This window comes from Aotus nancymaae, unplaced genomic scaffold (genome assembly GCF_030222135.1).
Source record: "Aotus nancymaae isolate 86718 unplaced genomic scaffold, 86718_ANA_hifiasm-v0.15.2.pri h1tg000030l, whole genome shotgun sequence".
Classification (NCBI taxonomy): domain Eukaryota; kingdom Metazoa; phylum Chordata; class Mammalia; order Primates; family Aotidae; genus Aotus; species Aotus nancymaae.
In genome coordinates, this window is record NW_026988443.1 from 32,282,178 (window position 1) to 32,302,402 (window position 20,225).

Consider the following 20,225-nt stretch of genomic DNA (forward strand, 5'->3'; position numbering starts at 1 on the left):
TTTCATATCTAGTCTTTTATCTGCCAGGAGTAAATCCTTGCTTTTTTTTTTGAAGAGCATCAATCAGGCAGGTCTTTGATCTTCTCAGTTTCCTTCTCACCATGACAGCAGTGGACACAGCAGGGCTGCCAGCCAAGCACGGCTAAGAGGTGATTTCTTCAGCTGGAAGAAAGAAGACAGCTCAAATCATTCCTAGGTATTTTCCTGCTTACACCTTCAGTGGAGAAATTGTTGTTCCTTTAATGTACCCTGTGCTAAGCACTGAACATTGAAAGGTGGATTTTAAGACAAGACCTGGCCCTAAAGTTGCTCATAGTTTACAGGGAAGATAATAGGGTAGGATGCTGCTATTGCCTCCTTCTTATGCTCCATTAGACTAAAATATGACTTAACTAAAATTAAAAGTTCAGTTCCTTAGTCACACTAGTTACGTCTCAAGTGTTCAATACCACATGTGGCCAAGTGGCCACCACACTGGACAGCAGGAGGGACAGAACATTTCCATCATGGCAGCGTGTTCTGTTGGACATGGCTGTTCAAGTCTTCACCTCCTGTTTTTTCCTGTTGAAACAATCATTTTACTAAACATTCTTTTTTATCAGCAGCAATGTCTTAGGAAATAGCTGTCGTGTTGTAGCAAAAATGGACTGTTTCTCCACGGGGACCCTGTCCTTCTTTGGCTCCGAGGAGAAATCAAACCATGATCACTCTATCTTCTCCCCTCCATGGAGAGGTGAGATGGAGCTGGAGAGGCTGAGAGAACAGGAGCAAGGGGCACGCCCATTCAGTGATACTTCCTGTGAGAAGAACCTGATCCCAGTCACGTGAGTTAAGAACTACCCTCTCTAAGCTAGCTGTGACTCTTGTACAGCCTCCTCATGTGGAACTGTCATGCTGCATAGCTGTTCCTTTGTTGATCTCTGAGTCCTGGAAAGCAGAGATGTCATTGTCACTGTTGTGACATTAGTGCCTAGCCAATCCCCAAAACACTCAGAGGGGTCTGCTGAATTTAAATTGGGTGACATTAAATGCTCTATGCAACCAGTCACTGCTGAGCACCTGTTTGGAGTCAATGCCGTGGTCGACATCAATCATGGAGCATGAAGATGTTAACCTTTTCAGGAACCTTATGAATAAATACCTCCTGCTGTGTCCCAAGGAGAGGCTGAGAGTAAATAACTCCGGGTCTCAAAGTCAAAAGAGTTAGTCTCAGCATCAAGGAATGCTTGTCTCGGACCCTTTCGGACCCTGCTTTTCTGTCTCTGCTGAAAACTGGCTCGAGACATTTAGATTCTCAATATGTCTCCTTGGCCGTTTTGTTCTCTATTGGAAATACTACTGAGGTGTGTTTTGAATACTAATTTGGATATATGATCTGAATGTATTTCTTTTCTCAGACACTGTAGCAACAAATAACTCATACAACTGTATCCCAAGCTGTCTTACCCTTGCCATCACTGCCAAGTCACTTCCTCCCTCACCTCCCTCTCTATTTCAGCCATGCTGGCCATCGTGATGAGCTTGCCCCTGGGATTCTAGGCTTACCCCTCTCCTTTCCCTTCCATCTTGTATCCTCTCTCTCCTCATGGGTTAGCTTCCTGTGCTTTTGCTACAATGAGCTTCCTTCCCGAGGCTGGAAAAGGTGGTGATCTTTAGCCCCAGCTGCTGTGTACAAATGTATCAACTCCCAGTGCAAAGAGAACTTTTTCTCCCAGTTTTCTCCCAGCATAGGTGATGGAGAAAGGGATCTCGGTGGGGCAACAGCACCACTACTCATGTAAAGTGGTAAATGATGAATGAAAACAAATGGGTCGGAAAACTCTTATGTGTCTCCCATGGCTGCAGTGGCTTGCTTACCTTAAAACAGTGGTCAGAGAGGGTGGGCGGGGTTATGTGGAACTGTTCACCAAGGGGACTGGTGTCAAGAGCCACGGGCCAGCTATTTGGGAGGGGAGCCTAAGCCTCCCACTGTACCCGTTCCAGCCTCTGATTGAACACAGGTGGATTCTTCAGGTGAATCCTAAGACCGATCCGAGACAGTTCGGGCTGTTCTCAAATAAGAGCTGCCATCCGAGATTTGCATAAACGGTGTCCTTGCTTTGGCCACTGCGAGCTTTCTCTTCCCTAGCAAATTTATGTCAGTCTGTTCTCACAGTCTTGAAATAACAAAACGGGCGCTTGAGCAAATCAAAAAAGAAAAAAGAAGATTTGTGCCCTAGATTTTCTAAGATCAATGCCTATTTTCCTAGGCATTTCCAAGTTTTCAATTGAGATTAAAAACAAAAACAAAAGCTTCAGTTCTGGGGCAATGAGAAAATGAATCAAACATCTGCTTCTTTGACCCCACGTGGGTTGGGAGTTAAGTGCTTTGATGAACATATTATCAGCAAGACGAGAGGAGAATAAGCAAAGAGCGCCCTTCCCTTGCTGCTTTTGCTCGGCACAAAGCCTTACCTGAGGTCTGCTTGGCTCTGCCCAGAACTGGCAGCCATGAATGCGGGGCTGGTTAAAGTTCCCAGGCGGGGGGCTGGTGAAAGCTTCCTATTGGGAATTCAATGGTGTTTTCCCTAATGCCTGCCTCTCCACCAGCATTGTGACCTCCGACTTCCCACAGACACCTAGAAAGCCCTGAGTGCGATTGTTCATAGATTTTCCCCAAGCAGTTTACCAATGCAGCATGTATTTTGGCAGTTTATCTATTTGGTAGTTTATCTACTTGTTCCTTTTCCTGTTTTCTTTTTCCTTAGTCTCCATCTTTTTTTTTAAATAGCGTCTTGCTCTGTCACCCAGGCTGGATTTCACTGACCCCATCTCAGCTCACTGCAACCTCCACCTCCCAGGTTCTAGCAATTCTCCTGCCTCAGCCTCCTGAGTAGTTGAGATTACAGGCACGTGCCACCATGCCGGGCTAATTTTTGTGTTTTCAGTAGAGAGGGGATTTCACCATGTTGGTCAGGCTGATCTCAAACTTCTGACCTCAGGTAATCCGTCCACCTCAGCCTCCCAAAGTGCTGGGCTTATAGGTGTGAACCACTGCGCATGGCCTCTGCCCCCCGCCCTTTTTTTTTTTAATGTCTTGATCTTTTTATTTTTCTAATCTTCATTTTCTTTTTTTCTATAGGAACAACCGTTTTTACTAAACCTTACTTTTATCAGCAGACATATCTTAGGAAACGGCTGTCATGTCATAACAAAAATGGACTATTTCTCCATGGGGACGCTGGTCCTTGGTGGCGCCAGGGAGAAATCAAGCCGTGGCCACTCTGCTGTCTTCTCCCCTCCATGGAAAGGCAGGATGGGGCCGAGAGGCTGAGAGACTGGGAGCAAGAGGCACGCCCATTCCTAAGGGATACTTGTGAGAAGCACCTGACCGCAGCAGGTTTTTTCCCTTTCCTCTCAATTCTTTCAGGTTTTTATTTAAAGATCTCATTCTTTTTCCTGCCTTTGCACCATTCATTATAAGAAACACTAGATCTTTCCTCCTCAGGGACCACCGTGAAACGTAGTCTCGTAAAAATTCACCATCAGCGACAGCTGCTCTGTGATTACAAGGGAATAAACCCTGAAAGGAGAGATGACACCACTCTCTTTGTAGCGGATGCGCTCGTGTGCACCACCCCAAAGCATCCTTTTAGAATCTGAGCTCACTGCCCCAGCTACCAGGAGTGATGGCAGCTGACAGCTCACAGCTGGTTTCTCCTGAGGAATTGTTCTCAGCAAAAGGAAGTCTCCTTGCCCAAGTCTGCACTCTCTCCCTGGGGGCAGCCCTTGTTCCCGACCAGTTGATGCAGGGGTACAAAGGCCCAGTCCCCTTTGCCTTGATTCAGAATTACTCAAGGAACCATGCTATGTCTGGAACTTTCCAAGGATGAACTGAGACCCCTTCACTAGTATGTTAGAGTTCAACTTCTCCCTCTCCCCGATCCAGCTTCCCTCCTTCCCATCCCGCTGTCCTCTAGAACTCTCCCTATCAGACCTCTTGCTGCAAATCTCAGTCTCGGAGTCTGTTTTCCGGGGAGCCTGACCTATAGCATTTTCTTTGTGTTATAGTGATGACAGTGATGCAGATAGCAGCTCATACTTATTGAGCATTTACTGTACGAGGTACTCTGTTTTACATACAATGTCACATGCAATCCACACAACACCCCATAAGGTGGGTGTGTTACTATCCCATTGTTGAGATGAAAAAACTAAGGGCCAAGGTCAAGCAACCCACTTGAGGAGGAGCCAGATAGCTAAAGCTAAAGATTTAAACTTAGCTTTGGTGATTGCAGAGGAGGACTAGGAATAAATCTTTGGGGAGAATTTTCTGGAGGTTGATGTTTGGACTTCATGGTTATATAGTACGTTAGCATGTTCCGTAGTGGCTACATGAGTACTTGCCTACACTCTAGAACAGGGCTCCCTGGGCCATGGACCAGTACTGGTCCGTGGCCTGTTAGGACCTGGGCCACCAAGCAGGAGGTGATCAGCGGGCAAGCGAGTGAAGCTTCATCTCTATTTGGAACCATTCCCCATCACTCATGTTACCCCCTGAGCTCCACCTCCTGCTAGATCAGTGGCAGCATCAGATTCTCACAGGAGCATGAACCCTATTGCGCACTGCACATGCGAGGGATCTAGGCTGTGCACTTCTTATGAGAACCTAATGCCCGATGATCTGTCACTGTCTCCCATCAGCCGCAGATGGGACCATCTAGTTGCAGGAAAACAAGCTCTGGGTTCCCACTTGATTCTACATGATGCTGAGATGTGTAATTATTTCATTGTGTATTACACTGTGATAATAATAGAAATAAAGTGCGTAAGAAACGTAATGTGCTTGAATCATCTCGAAACCATCCCCACGCCCCTGCTCCATGTAAAAAAAAGATGTCTTCCATAAAACTGCTCCCTGGTGCCAGAAAGGTTGGAGACCGTTGTTCTAGAAGACCACTCATCATCGTATTGTGATCAGCTTTTACGATTCTGTTTCCCCATGAGAATTTGGAGCCCCTTGTTAACTTTGGGCATCCACTGCCTAGTATACGGCATAGTATACAGTGAGTGCTCAATGTGCCAGTTGAGTGGAGAGGTCCTGTCTTTGTAACTGGGAAAACTGAGTGATCATCTTTCTCTAGGAGAGCAAAGTACAGTAGTCGAGAGCACAGGCCCTTTCACAAGCAATGTAAACCAGGTAAATCCGATACTTTGTAAACCTCAGTGTGCCTTGGTTTTGTTCGCTGTAAAATGGGGGTAATGTTGTTGATCTCTTAGCTTTGTTTGTGGTTGTTGTAAAATGAAATGACACTTAACACCATGCCTGATACATAGAAAGCACCCCATAAAAGTTATCTATTATGTCCGGGTGTGGTGGCTCATGCCTGTAATCCCAGCACTTTGGGAGACCGAGGTGGGTGGATCACCTTAGGTAAGGAGTTTGAGACCAGCCTGGCTAATATGGAGAAACCCCATCTCTACTAAAAATAGGAAAATTATCTGGGTGTGGTGGTGCATGCCTGTAGTCCCAACTACTCAGGAGGCTGAGGCAGGAGAATCACTTGAACCCAGAGGCAGAGGTTGCAGTGAGCCAAGATTGTGCCACTGCACTCCAGCCTGGGTGACAGAGCAAGACTCTACCTCAAAAAAAAAAAAAAAAAAAAGTTACCTATGACAATTACTAGCCACAAATCAGTTCTTTTCCTTACCATCCTCCATCATCAGATAAATTAGAATGGTCAGATTTCTGTTTGCTTCATGGAGATGCCTCCAACAGTCACAAAGCCCTGTAGGCAAGCCCTCTCAGAAAGTGTCCATCCTTTTTTTTCCATGGGAACAGCTGACATTGGGCTACTCAAGTGGTCCTTTGCAACTCCAACAGCACATGAGAGTGTGTGCTTTCACTGAAGAGATTCTCAGAGCTGGGGCCAGGATGTGCACATTCAGAAAAAAATAAATGTCATGATGATCCTGACATGCATTAAAAAAATGATTGTACTCAAGTCCACCCTCTCTTCTCAGCAACTGATGCTATGGACAGAGGGAGGGGTTCTACTGCCATCGTCTACAAAGAAAGAGGGCTCACAGTCTTTATTGAGTTTACTGCACACAACTTCAAGGTGTCTTGGAGCTATTTCATAGAATCGTGAGCGCTCAGGATTAGAAGAAAGCATGTCAGCTAGTCTTGTGTTTTAAATTTCCTCCATGACATCTTTCATGGTCTTCATGAACATCCTTAGTAACCCAGGAATGGGGCAGCCTATCTGATATTTTTATAAGCAAGTTGGATGTAGAAGCCATGATAACCACATTTTCGGAGGATACAAAGTCTGGAGGGAGAATTAATTTTTTTGATAAAAGAATGAGGATTCAAGAAACAGACAAATTAGAATGATGGACTTAATCTAAAAACACCAAATCTAGCAAGGATAACTATAATCCTCTGGACTAGGATAAAAAATTCAACTGCCCTAGATCTTTTCATTTGCTTTCTATTTAACCATTTAATTTTTACTGTCTCACTTGGGAAAAGATTTGAATTAGCTTTACAAAATAAAAAAAATCAGTGATTCTCTAAATGTGGTTCTCAGATCAGCTTACAAAATAAAAAAAAAATCAGTGATTCTCTAAATGTGGTTCTCAGATCAGCAACATCAGCATAACTTAGAAACTTAGAAATGAAAACATTGAGACCTCGCCCCAGTTCTACTTGAGTCCAGAACTTAGAGATGGGGCCCAACAATCTGTGTTTTAACCAGCCCTGCTAGAAATTCTGATGAATAAAGTTTGAGAACGACTCACAGTACTAGTAATACTGGTAATGGAATGTAAGGATTTAAAAAAATGGAAACTCCAAAGTATTCCGAGGTGAAGATGAAGTTGAGTATTGAGATGCTATAGAGGCCAGGGACAGTGGCCTGGCACTTTCCAGCACTTTGGGAAGCCAAGGTGTGAGGATCACTTGAACCCAGGAGGTCAAAACTGCAGTGAGCCATGTTCACACCACTGCACTCCAGCCTGGGTGACAGAGCTAGATCTGTCTCAAAAACAACAACAACAAAAAGATGATATAGAGAATGACTGACAAATTTAGCTTAGAGCTTCCTAACAGCCAATGCAAAGAAAGAAACACAACCAGTGTTTATACTGTACTGGCCCTATAAGATTCATAAAGCCAATCCTTGTGCTGAGATTTGAGGAAAAAGTACTGTCTTCATAAAGTTATAAATATATGTTGTAACAAATTACATGATTAACAAAATCTCAACAGTAAGTATTAAAAGTAATGGCAAAAACCACAATTACTTTTGCACCAATATAATAAAACAATGGGTTTCTGAAGATTCTTTAGCAATCTGTCTCTTAATTGAGCTAATAACAGAGCAAGACTTGGGATTTCTATTGAGTGTAATATGAAAATATAGGATGGGGTTCTATAATCTGCATCAATAGAGAAGTAGGCTTTGGAAGAGAGATATTTGCTTAATGATCTGACACTGGATTTTTGTGATTGCTGCTGAGGATACTGACAATGTGAGGAAGGAACAGGATAGCAAGAGGCCTAAGATCTTTTCATAAGAGCAACCCCTGCCTTCCTTTACCAGGAGAATAAAGGGCAAGGGAGCATCTCAATGCTACCTGTATCCTCCTTGCTAAACTCCTTCTTCTGAGTCAATTTTCACCTCAAATTGGAAAACTAATAAACTATAGCTGGGCTGATTCTTTTGTTATCCACTTAGTAATGTCTTTTAAGAAATGAAGTGTGTCTTCATTTGATATTGTTAGCATAACCAAAAAAAAATTCCAAATGATAGGCTTTGGGGACAAGAAGACATAACAGCCTGCCATGGTTTCTAGATGACAGAATGACTGCACTCCAGCCTGGTATACAGAGCTCAGGCTTGGCAGTCATGTAAAAAGAGCTTAGATTCCCAGTTCCGGTACCAACTCTATAACCCTGGACAAGGTACTCTAGTCTCTCTAAGTCTCACCTTCCTTTTGCACAAAATAGAGATTGAAACACTCCATCCCTTAATACCTAACATGTAGCAGTATCATCCTGGGAGCAATGTTTGTTGACTTTGGTAGGACAAAAGTAAAGGCAGCTACACGTCTCTCAGGAGATTTTACAGGGTGATATTCCTCACTTATTAGATAACAGAAAAGAAAGTATAGAACCCAAGGCTAGCTTTTAACACCTATACAGAGTCTAAGCATGCAAGTCAGTGTCTTTTTCTCAAGGCCACCCTCTCAATCTAAGCTTTGATTTTGATAATATTTGAAACAGAGCCCACAGGATAAAGGACCATCAAACAAACAGACTTTGGGAGCTGGAGAAGACCTCAGGACTCAGCCAAGCTCCACCGCTAACTGATGGCAGCACAGGGACGAAAACCAAGCACCTGCATCTGTTTCCCTTCACTTTTCCTTTTAGTCTTCTAGTCCCTGAATTTTTTTTTTTTTTTTTTTTTTTTGAGACAGAGTGTTGCTGTGCTGCCCAGGTTGCAGTGCAGTGGTGCAATCTCGGCTCACTACAACCTCTCCTCCCGGGTTCAAGCAATTCTCCTGCCTCAGCCCCCCAAGTAGCTGGCACTACAGGTGCGCACCACCACACCCGGCTAATTTTTGTATTTTCAGTAGAGATGAGGTTTCACCATGTTGGCCAGGCTGGTCCCAAACTGCTGACCTCAGGTAATCCACCCTCCTCGGCCTCCCAAAGTTCTGAGATTACAAGCATAGCCACCGTGCCCGACCATCCCTGAATCTTAAAATTCTTGATTTTAGTAACATTTGATTTACTTGCAATTTCATGGTGTTATGGGATATACAATAAGCAAGGAGTTGAAAGACCTTGACTCAAGCCTCAGCTCTGTCACTGTCATGTACTAACTGTGCTGCCTGTAACAAGTCAGTTTTCTTATCTGAGGCTCAATGTTCACATCTATTTAATGGGATTAATGATATCTTCGCTTCTTGCTTTTCTCAGCTGGTTACAAAGTTCAATGAGATGTGTATGAAAGCACATTGTAAACTGCAGTGCTATACAAATATAAGAAAGTGTTACTATTTTAAGGAACCGTCCCCCAGTTTTCCTGTATCTTCTTCCCTCACATATCTTCAGATTCCTTATTCTATGTTCTGTGCTTTTCAGGGTCTCTTTTTTAAACCTCTGTCTTCATTCCTTCAGGATGCTATGTGTCAACAATAACTCTTTAAGCCTAGCCTCTGACTAATAATTTAACATGGGAGGAAAGCTAAGAAAGTCTTACATTTTTTATTAAAATTATACCAATCTTTGAGAAAAATAGGATTACCTAACAGAACTTCATTTCAGGCATTTTCCAACACCATTTTTTTGTGTGTGTGCAATTATCTCAAATGTTTAAAAGCTGTATAAAAATTTTACTCCCTTTGTGGGCCTGAGTCATCAGGCATAGTCATTGCCACCCCCAAAAACATTCTAAGTAAAAATCAAATTATCTTAGAGAATACTGGAAACTGCAATTGTGCAAATGTATAGCTTGAAAAGCCCCTGTTGGTTTGTTTGTTTGTTTTTCTGTTGTGGAAAAAGGAAAGGATTAGACCCAAGTTTTTAAGTTCATAGATTTCTCTATTTACTATCTGTGTGGCCTTGGGTAAATAACTTATCTCTGAACAAACAAAGTTATTTGTTTTGTCTGAAGAAAAACAGAGTCAATAACGTCTGTCTCAATGGGTGATTGGGACTGGTCGATTATGGTATTCATTTGAGTTTGTATCTTTTTGATTTCATGTGACAGAACCACACAGGTAACCCAAGCAAAGAGGTTCTGCTATAAACACATGTGTGAAGTAATGAAGGAACTCATGGAAATCAGAGATCAGGAAGTGTGATGGAGCTGGACCTCCCCAAGCCCAGAGACTGGACCTCTGCTCATTCTAGGGAACTCAGCAATGGAAGCAATGGAAGTCTGCAAAGCCTCACCCTGGTGCAGGGTGTTGACTCTGTTGCTCTTCATGCTTTTTCTTTTAATTCTTCCATATATTGGCTTTTTTCATGTATGCTTCCCCAAAGCTCAGGTCAGCTAGGTCTCTCTCATTAACTTCTGTCTTTTGACGTCCTTTCTGTTGCTAAGTCATTCTCTTGACGTGTGTTTCCCAGTTCGTAGTTTTAGAGAGAATACCCAGTTCTTGGACCAGCTCATTTATTCAGTTTAAGGAATGGGTTCCTATCTAGGTTATGAACGGTCACTCCTCCAATATAGGGCCCACATTGGTGCCATCAACTATCTGCAAGGCGGAAGATATGAACAGCTGTAAACGTGGCTCTTGTATGTGCAAGGGCAGGGCATAGAGAAGTTCCCCATAAAGAGAGAAAGTGTGTTGCCTAAGGGGTCAGGTTCTAGACTTTGCTTGAATTCAAATCCGACTTTGACACTTTCAAAAGATATGATGGCGGGCAGGTTACTTAAGCTCTCTGGGTCTCAGTTTTCTGATATGAAAAATTGGTAGGATAGTTCCATACCTCATAGGAGGAGTATAGATGAGTCTTTTTTTTGAGATGGAGTCTCGCTCTGTCTCCAGGTTGGAGTGCAGTGGCACAATCTCGGCTCACTGTAACCTCTGCCTGTCAAGATCAAGGGATTCCCCTGCCTCAGCCTCTGGAGGAGCTGGGACTACAGGTGCGCACCATCACACCTGGCTAATTTTATTTTATTTTTATTGATTTATTTATTTATTGTATTTTAGTAGAGATGGGGTTTTGCCGTGTTGACCAGGATGATCTTGATCTCCTGACCTCATCATCCTGCTGTCTCAGCCTCCCAAAGTGCTGGGATTTCAGGCGTGAGACGCTGCGCCCTGTGGATGAGTTTTAAATAACAAAAGTAAAGCACTTAGCACAGTACCTGACACAAACTAAACTCTCAGTAAAAGCTAGCTATATCCATCTCAGGAGAAACAGGTCTGATCCAACACTTGGGAGAACTCTATTAACAATTGTTTATATCCCCTTTGTGTGGAGATAATCAATACTGACCCATCCTAGTCTCCATCTCCAAAATACACCTGCTTCCTGAAAACAGGTGGCATTCCCCACGACCTGACAGAATCGCTGAATGCCTCACTGAGGAAACACGGTGCTACAGGCTTTGGAAAAGTCAGTCTTAGGCTCCTCTCACTGGAATTTAAGTAGCTGGCTCTGTTTACCATCACTGGGCTCAGTTCACATGGGTCGGCGAATGAAGGCAGCCCAGCTGACCAGCATAATAAGTGTCAAAGATGAGGCCTTCTCCAGGGGGCTGTCATGTTTGCAGAAATGGAAACTAATTTCTTCTAGCATTTTTCCAACAGGGTATTGGGAAGTCATTGGTTTTCATGCAAAGAAAAACACAGTGAGCTAAAATATACATAAAATGGGATGGAGTACTTGATTTGGAATGTAGAAATTTCCTTTAGTGTTATACAGTGATGCTTTATCTATTTGGTTGCATCCGAAAATAGGCCATTTTATATAAGTCAAGTTCAGAGATAGCTGAAGCTTTCCCTTATCAGCTCTGGAACTGTTTAACCCTTTTTTAAATGGGTGTCTTCCTAAAATATATCACATACTTCTGCCTTCTTAACAGAAGATGCAAATTTCAAGGCTAACATGTATTGAATACTGGCTACATGCCTGGCACCACATGTCAGTGCTTTACTTGCATTAATTTTCAACGACAACCCCGTGAAGTGGGTACTATCATGACTCCTACCTTACAGATGTGGAAACTGAGTCATGGTGAAGTTACATAACTTTTCCCAGGTTATGTAGGTAGAAGTGGTGGAATTGGGATTTGTACCTCCATCTCCACAAGCTCTGAAGGAACTGGCCATGTTATTGGATAACATTTCAGTGAATAAATTACCTGGATAACCACTAACCATTCAAGTAGGACCTTTGGGAGCCTACACATATAATTTAGAAATGTATCCATTATTCCAAATATTCTTTGACTGCTGTTTTGTTTTGTTTTGTTTTGTTTTTTCTGAGATGTAGTCTCACTTTCGGCAACAAAAGCAAAACTCCATCTCAAACAACCAACAAACAAACAAAACAGCCCAGAAAGTACATTAGAACCACATCTGTTGGGAAAAATGCATGTTCAATGGGATGTGTTTTCCCATGTGATTAGCAAATGAGTGTTAAATGGAAGTCCCAGGAGTAGTTCCGATCAAATAAAAAGAGTCCAGGAGCATTGCTAATAGCATCATTGGAATCAAGTATATGGTTTTTCATGATGATGACCTTGATATCTTTTAATAACTTTCTTATTCCAAAAGTAATGTGTTAATTGAAAACATCTAATATATCTCTCATCTGGAAATAACTTAGATTTTTGAAATACTTCAGTATTCCCATAGCTATTGGGCCATTCCTTTGATCTCTCTCTCAGTCCCCTCTCCTCCAGTGGAACATAATGTAATCTCCTGATGGCTCATATTCACCATTATGGGAGCTGTTTATGCACAGTGCTGCTATAAGTGTGTGTGATGATTGAGGGGCAATGGTTGGTTGTTTGGAGACCTTTTTAGTTAGGTCTTTTTTCTCTTTCTCAGGCACTGGCTGGTGGCCATTGGATCTGGCTGCTTTCCATGTGTCTGTTTATAAGCACTTCCTGGTAAACTTCCTACCTTTGATTAAGTACTAGGATGTCTAATAACCAGGCTAGTCAGTATGTTTTTAGAGTAAGCATAAACAGGCTCTCAGAGAAGACAAAGGGGCCATCTCTTAAATCAATGTAAACTTTGCAAGTACTGTTTTCATTGCCATAAATGTATTACTTATCTGCATAGAGATAACTGAATTTTGCTTTATTGGTGACATCTAGCTAAGTGGCATTACTATCAGGGATATTTTGCCAAAAAGGAAAAAAAAAAAGAGAGAAAGGAGTGAAGATGGGAGGGAGGAAAGGAAGAGAATAAAAGAGAGGAAAAGAAAACCAGGTTAGTGCTTTCTTTTGGATCTCATTTTGACTTTCTCTTCTTTCATATTTGCTCTTCACAGTGGTCTAAACTTCATTGACTTGATGGTGCGACAAGGGAATATTGACAACCCTCCCAAGACTCCCCTGGTGCCAGGATTTGAGTGTTCCGGGATTGTTGAAGCTCTGGGGGACAGCGTGAAAGGATATGAGGTAATGTTTTGACTCTTACTTAAAGAGTGATATTCATCTGGAATCCATTGAGACAATGAAAGATGATGCAGAAAGAAGTGTTTGAAATAACCTAGGGTGTGCATTAATACTATTGTCTTATATGGACTATTAACAATGTTTATAGTCATTAAGGTCTCATGCCTTTCTTATGTACTATCTTGGTTGCTCCTGGCAGCATTCTGGTGCAGTGGGCAGGACCAATCTTATCTTCCCCTTAATTCATGTCATGCAGCTATTAAACAAAAGTGTTTGGCATTGGATTAGCTAAGGGTGCATACCCTCTTCCCATATCCAGAACTCCTATTTTCTCATCATCTTGAGCTCAAAATACAACTACAAAACACAGAACTTTGGAGGAAATAGGCTATTTTATAATTTGGTTCCTTCAAATATTCACTTAACGGTACGTTTAAGTGATCATTTATAAATCCCTAACTATTTCAGGAATTGGGGAAGTAGCATTTTGGATGAAGAAGATATTAAAGTCAAAGAGTGGAGGTACCTGATAAGTAGAACAGAATTGGCCATGGATTGATGGCTTTGGAAGCAGGGAAATGGGCAAAAGAGTTTATTATATTATATTGACTATACTTTTTATGTGTTCAACATTCTCCATAATAAAACATTTTTTAATTTGTAAAAAGATGTATGACCCTTCCTACTATTATAACACAAATCAAGTAGAAACCAGTCTATAACAACTGAAAACCTGTGTACAAGTCAATTGCACAAAATTGCAGTAGTTTGGAGTCAGCAAAACCAATGCAAATCAGGTATAAGAGCTCTTACTCATAATTAAGTGCTCCCCTAGGGAGGAATGAATATTTGTGAACCCACTATAACCAGAACTATGGGGAAGTTAGGTTTTGTCAGCCTCCACCAAAACCCTGCAAGGCAAAGATTGTTATTATCCCCTTGCAGATGAGGTTTGGGAGGGTCGTCATTTTTGGTGAGGTCAGAAGAGTAGCTAGTACTAGCAGAACCTGGATTTACATCACCAGAGCTTTTCTTAATCCTTCCTACAGTCTCACGATCTGAGGAGTTCTGTATCTTTTCATACATCTTTTTACAAATTAAAAAATTTTTATTATGGAGAATTTTGAAAACGTACAAAAGTAGTCAGTATAATATAATAAGCCTTTTTGCCCATTTCCCTACTTGCAAAGCCATCAATCCACAGCCAGCTCCTACTCCCTAGCCCCCAAATACTGTGATAATAAATGCAGGACAGGAGAACTAAAGAAGAATCCTATAAAATGCAATGCCAAAATGCCCTTGAAATTGAATTTGAGCCTGCTTCTCCATCTCAGTGTGTCTGAGCCTCAATATCGTGTGAAAACATCAATATGCTCCAAATTCATTACAAAGAATGTCTGGGAGTCTCATCCCATGTATCAGTATTTTCACCAATGGTTTCCAGATAACAGCAGATAAATGTTGAGAGAGACAGTAAATGAGTCTTTTCTTTTCTTTTATACGAATTTACATTTTTCTGTCCCCAGGTAAGCAACATAACCAAAGGTGTACTATCTCACCCTCAAAGTGCTGCACATAAGAAATATTATCTTCTCTTCAATCCTCCACATGGCTCCCAAAGAAAACATCATGCAGCTCACTCTGTTAACCCCAAGCATTGAATAAATAACCAATTATTTTAGAATATAACAGGAAACAGGGACATTGTTGGACTTGGTTTCGAGGGAGAACTTACTATGCTTGATTATGTGTGTTCTTCCTTTCAATATGACTTATCTTTTGCTAATTTGCCCTGGCTTGTTTACTATCAAGCCCACCCTTCAACCCCTCTCCCTTCCAATGACTTGTAGCTGCACAAATAAATAAGTCACCTATTTGTTCCCAGTTAGGGTATGATATGGGAGAAAACTGTCCCCCTATAATTTTAACTTCAGTTCTTCAGTCATGTTGGAGATGGAATTCCTTACAGCAGCACACTGAATAGCTCTCTTGGTTTGACAGACTGCAAAGGACGATGAAAAGTCGTCACCGGAGGCCCAGTAGTAAAGGAATAACTTGGGCACATTTGGCCAGGACTGATTTTTTCTCTTAGCAGAATCAAATAATGAGATGAACTGGATGTGTTTTCAATCTGCCTGCCTCTGGACTCTGAGGCTGGAGCTGAGCCTCTGCCTTGGACATACCGACTATTTTGATAATGAAATGGAAGTCATGGAACAAAGTCAAAGGAGAGATGTGGGAGCAGCCAGCCCTGCAGTGATGGCCATGAGCACCACTCTGTTGAAATACTCTGTTCATTACACTCTGTGCTGACCCTGGAGGCCATCAGCTACTCTGTGGTACTGAGGCTCTGTCCTTGGGTTTTTGTGATTCTGTGAAGAGGATGCTAATGTTAGACCATAGTTATCTTCTGATCCAAACCCTTGTATTGAAGATATTCTTTCATTTTTGTTTGAAATGGAAGCTCACTCTGTGGCCCAGGCTGGAGTGCAACGGCACAATCTTGGCTCACTGCAACCTCTGCCTCCCGGGTTCAAGTGATTCTCCTGCCCTAGCCTCCCGAATAGCTGGGACTACAGGCATGCACCACCATGCCTGGCTGATTTTCTGTATTTTTAATAGAGACGGGATTTTACCATGTTGGCCAGGCTAGTCTCAAAATCCTGACCTCAGGTGATCCGCCTGCCTCAGCCTCCCAAAGTGCTGGGATTACAGATGTGAACCACTGCGCCTGGCCTGAAGATGATATTTTTCACATTCATCTATTGGTCTTCACCCCTTCCAGGGATTGGGACACTCACTGACAGTGGGACAGACTCTTTCCCCTCAGTTTCCTCCTTAGACAGCCATGTCTCCTGCTTCCTGAAATATAATGAGTCAGTATTTAACTGCTGATTGCTAAACTGTGAATTCCATCAGGTCGGGAACCAATCTGACCTTTTTTTTTTTTGACATGGAGTTTCACTCTTGTTGCCCAGTCTGGAGTACAGATCTTGGCTTACCACAACCTCTGCCTCCTGGGTTCAAGCAATTCTCCTGCCTCAGCCTCCAGAGTAGCTAGGATTATAGGCATGTGCCACCATGCCCAGCTAATTTTGTTTTTTTTAGTACAGACAGGGTTTCTCCATGTCAGCCAGGCTGGTCTCAAACTGCCGACCTCAGGTGATCCGCCCTCCTTGGCTTCCCAAAGTGCGAGAATTACAGGCGTGAACCACTGGGCCTGACCAATCTGTTCTTTTAAAGAGCGAACATGTATTGCTCTTTCCTTATTTTCCATGCACCATGTTAAGTGTCTTTTGTGTGTATTATGCCATTTAGTTTTCATAAGGACCCCTTACTAATATACACATTTCAGGGCTGAGGAGACTGAGCTCTGCAAAGGTCAACTAATATTTCCACACTTTGTAGGTTCCCCTGTTATGCACCCTTACTTAACTTTATGTTTCCTTCGGAGTACTTATCTCAGGTGTAATGAATTATTTGTATCTGGAATCAGACTATCTGAGGTCATTTATTTCATGGTTTCAAGAGGGTTAAGGTGGGCTTCCACACCTGGTCAGATTGAACTTTTACCTAACAGTAGGAGGAGATGGCATTAGTGATGGTGACTCCCAGCATTTCTGTGATTCTCCCTCTACAAATGTCTTAGCACTAAGAAAACTCACCATGGCCTTGGTGGAGGCTACTGCCAGCTGCATGAACCAGTGCTACTTTAGAATCCCCCTAAAATCAGCGAGAACACACATTTAGCTGAAGATCAAACCCCTTGCCAAGAAAAGGAAAGCTCATCGATGCTCACATGCTCGAGCTCCAGATCTGTAGGGGAGTTTCCCATTGTTGCTGTATCTTTTCCTGCAGAATAAGAGAAGAACCCTCAAACCAGCATGGGCTGTCAGTTAGGATAGCCTCCTCTTAGTAACAAACAGCTTGTCTTAGTAACAACAAGGAAATGCGAACTGGCTAGAACAAGGGAGAGCTCTGCAGAGAGACAGATCTGAACTGGAAGCCTTCTGCTTCTGCTCTTCAAAGACTCCTTTACCTTCCAGCCAGAATTTTCCCATCTATATAATGGACACAATGATAGTTCATTTTTAGTTATGAACTTCAAGAACTTCATGGAGTTCTTGTGGGAATTATATAAGATCATGTAAATAAAGGCATTTAGCCCAGATTCAGGAACATAACTAGTTTTTGTTTTGATAAATGCCATTTATTATCGCCAATAACAACAGCTCCTAGCAGCCCCTGCCCCAGCAGTCCCTGCCCCAGCAGTGCATCGTAGTCAATTGCAGACACTGATTTTCCCCTTTAGACATAGAGATGTTTCCTATGAGACTATTGAAAACTTCTCCAGGAATGAATTTCTTCCCTTATTCTACTTCCCACCCATGGAGAAGTTAGACAAGGTTCAGTTACTTGCAATTATCCATCAACCCATAACTCACTATGCACCAAACATTGGGTCATGCATTGAGAATCTATAATCAATAAAACCCAGCCTCCACCCTCTGAGAGCTCCTCATTTAGAGGGGGAGCTAGTCACATAAAAGGATAAGCCAATATAATGGGATCTGCACAATGATGAAGGATTGTATAAGAAATCAGGTGGACTTTCATTGAAATCTTGCCTTTTTAAAAAATTTTTGAGATGGAGTCTCACTCTGTCACCCAGGCTAGAGTGCAGTGGCACAGTCTCTGCTCACTGCAACCTCCACCTCCCAGGTTCAAGCAATTTTCCTGCCTCAGCCTCCCAAATAGCTGACATTGCAGGCAAGCGCTACCACGCCCAGCTAATTTTTGGTATTTTTAGTAGAGATGAGGTTTTGCCATGTTGGCCAGGCTGGTCTCAAACTCCTGACCTCAAGTGATCTGCCCACCTCAGCCTCCCATAGTGCTGAGATTATAGGCATAAGCCACTGCACCCAGCCTGAAATCTTGTCTTCACCACTTACAACTGTGTGGTGTTGGGCAAATTGTTTAATTGCCCTGAGCTTTAGGTTTCAGTCTATAAAATGGGAGCAGTAATAAAAGCTACCACATAGGGTTGCCATAAGAATTAAATGCATTAATGTAATTTGCTGTGTACTCAGTGCCAGCACACAAGCAGCACTCAGTAAGCACAAATGCTAATAGCAGTAAGAAGAGATGTCAGTCCTGCTTTTGTAGGGGAAGGTTGGTCATCAGGGAAAGTTTTGGAGAAAAGAACTTTGAGCTGAGCTTTAAAGGAAAATAAAATATTTTCCCAAAAGAAAGAAAGTGCCAGCTGCAGAAATAGCAGATACAAAAGCATGAGGGGGTGAGCATGCACTTGTATTTCCTGCTGCTTTTCCAGCATGGCCATAAGGGAGACAGAGGCTGAGACTTCCCTTCTCCGTCACTCACATTGAACTCCCACCCACTGCTGCCTCTTTTTATTGTTGGCTGATGTTTTATTCGTTATAAATAAAATATGCCCCTCTCCTGGACAGACTGCTGTCACCACAAGTGTGGAGAACCACCCCCTTCCGGTATCCAAGAAGTCTAGGGTCATTCAGGGGCTTGGGGAGGGTAGAGAAAAAGGCAGGTGGGGGCTGAGCCACAGATAACATATGGGTAAGGCTAGGCAAGGACTTCTCCCTCTCCAGTAGCCCTGGGAGGATTCAGAGAGGGGAAAACATGCTTAGGTTTATGTCACGCTTCCCAAGGATAAGGAAAGGAGATGCGAGGAGGCAGTGAGAATGTCCTCCTTGCCCAGCTGTCGGATCATCACATTGATTAATTACTTGCCTCTTAGAGCGAGCACATTCGGCTTTACCTTGTTCCTGTTGCTGTTAGGAGAGCCCCAGAAGACACACTGGGGCAGAGCAATTTGATTCTGTGATTCAGGTGTCTTTTCTGAATTAGGTACCCAAACTCCCCTGACAGAGCTGCCCTGTCACCTGGAACAGAGGTGGCCAGGCTCACTTAGAACATTGTCGATGCTGTCCCCAACTGTCTCATTCACCTGAACTCCTCATCACCCACATCTGAATCGTGCCAAGATCAGGCTGTTGTCTTTATACTGTATCATCCTGTAGCCAAATGGACCATCAAGTCCTCTGGATCCCGTTCCAGACACACACTGAGGCTGAAGCAGCTCTATTCCAAAATACACAGAACTGGCCAACCTGGAAAATCCCCAAGGCTTTGGGAGCTCACCTCCAGGCTACTCTGACATCCCTTGACTCCACCCACCATTCCCACACCCAAAAAATCAACTCTGTTATCTTTGGACCGATATCTGAAACATCACCATCATAGTTCCATGCTTTTGCCTTATGACTGCATTCTCTACTGAAATATTATCCCTTCCAAGTAGATTTGCCTCTAAGCCCTACCACTCATAGCACTAGCCATATGAAAAAATCAGGGAATATGAGTAATCTTAAAGCATGAGCTGTACCTCATTTACAATTATATTTCCAATGCCTAGAACCTAAGATCAAGAAGGGACTTCATATGTAAACATGGTGGGCGCTTATTGTGACATCATGGAAGAATATTTGTAATTAGACAGGCTTTACTCTGTATGTCATTAGGTAAGATACCCACTCATTCTTAGTCTCAGTTTCTTCATATTATAATAAAAATTATATCCTGTTAAGCATTCATGTGTATTAAATAACTGACAAAATGAAGATTATAGTCTAGTACATTGTGATTGTTCAGTAAATCATACATTTTCTAGTGATCCAATATACATATAGAAAAACCTCTCATGGGGAGAAATCCATCCTCCAGCCATGCTGTAAGCTCCTCTTGCTTGGCTATGGAGACTAGATTTTTGAGAAGCCCTAAAGGAAGGTCACAAGTTTGCCAGGTGAAAGGTGGTTTCAAAAGAATGAAGGAGGGCTCTGCATCGTTTTACTACCTTGCTTAGATGCACTGACACTTCCCAGGACTTTTGCTACCACCTAAATAATGTCCAGGGTTTCAAGCAATGGGTCTGGAGAGGAGAGGGTAGTGGCTGAAGATTGGTGGACAAGAAATATAGAGCGATCAATGGTATATTTAATCAGTTGTATGACTTGTGAAACGTATTAGCTTTTTTCACTGCAAATGTATTTTAAAAGT

The 20,225-nt window shown here is 42.6% G+C and overlaps 1 protein-coding gene across 1 annotated transcript in view; it reads left to right on the forward strand.

The window, feature by feature from the left end:
- The window catches only part of VAT1L (vesicle amine transport 1 like), a 171,420-nt gene that overhangs the window by 11,899 nt on the left and 139,296 nt on the right, over window positions 1–20,225 (forward strand). The window contains exon 2 of the mRNA XM_012437497.3: window positions 13,007–13,136. Coding sequence (XP_012292920.1) covers window positions 13,007–13,136 — 130 coding nt within the window. The remainder of the gene's footprint in view (window positions 1–13,006; window positions 13,137–20,225) is intronic.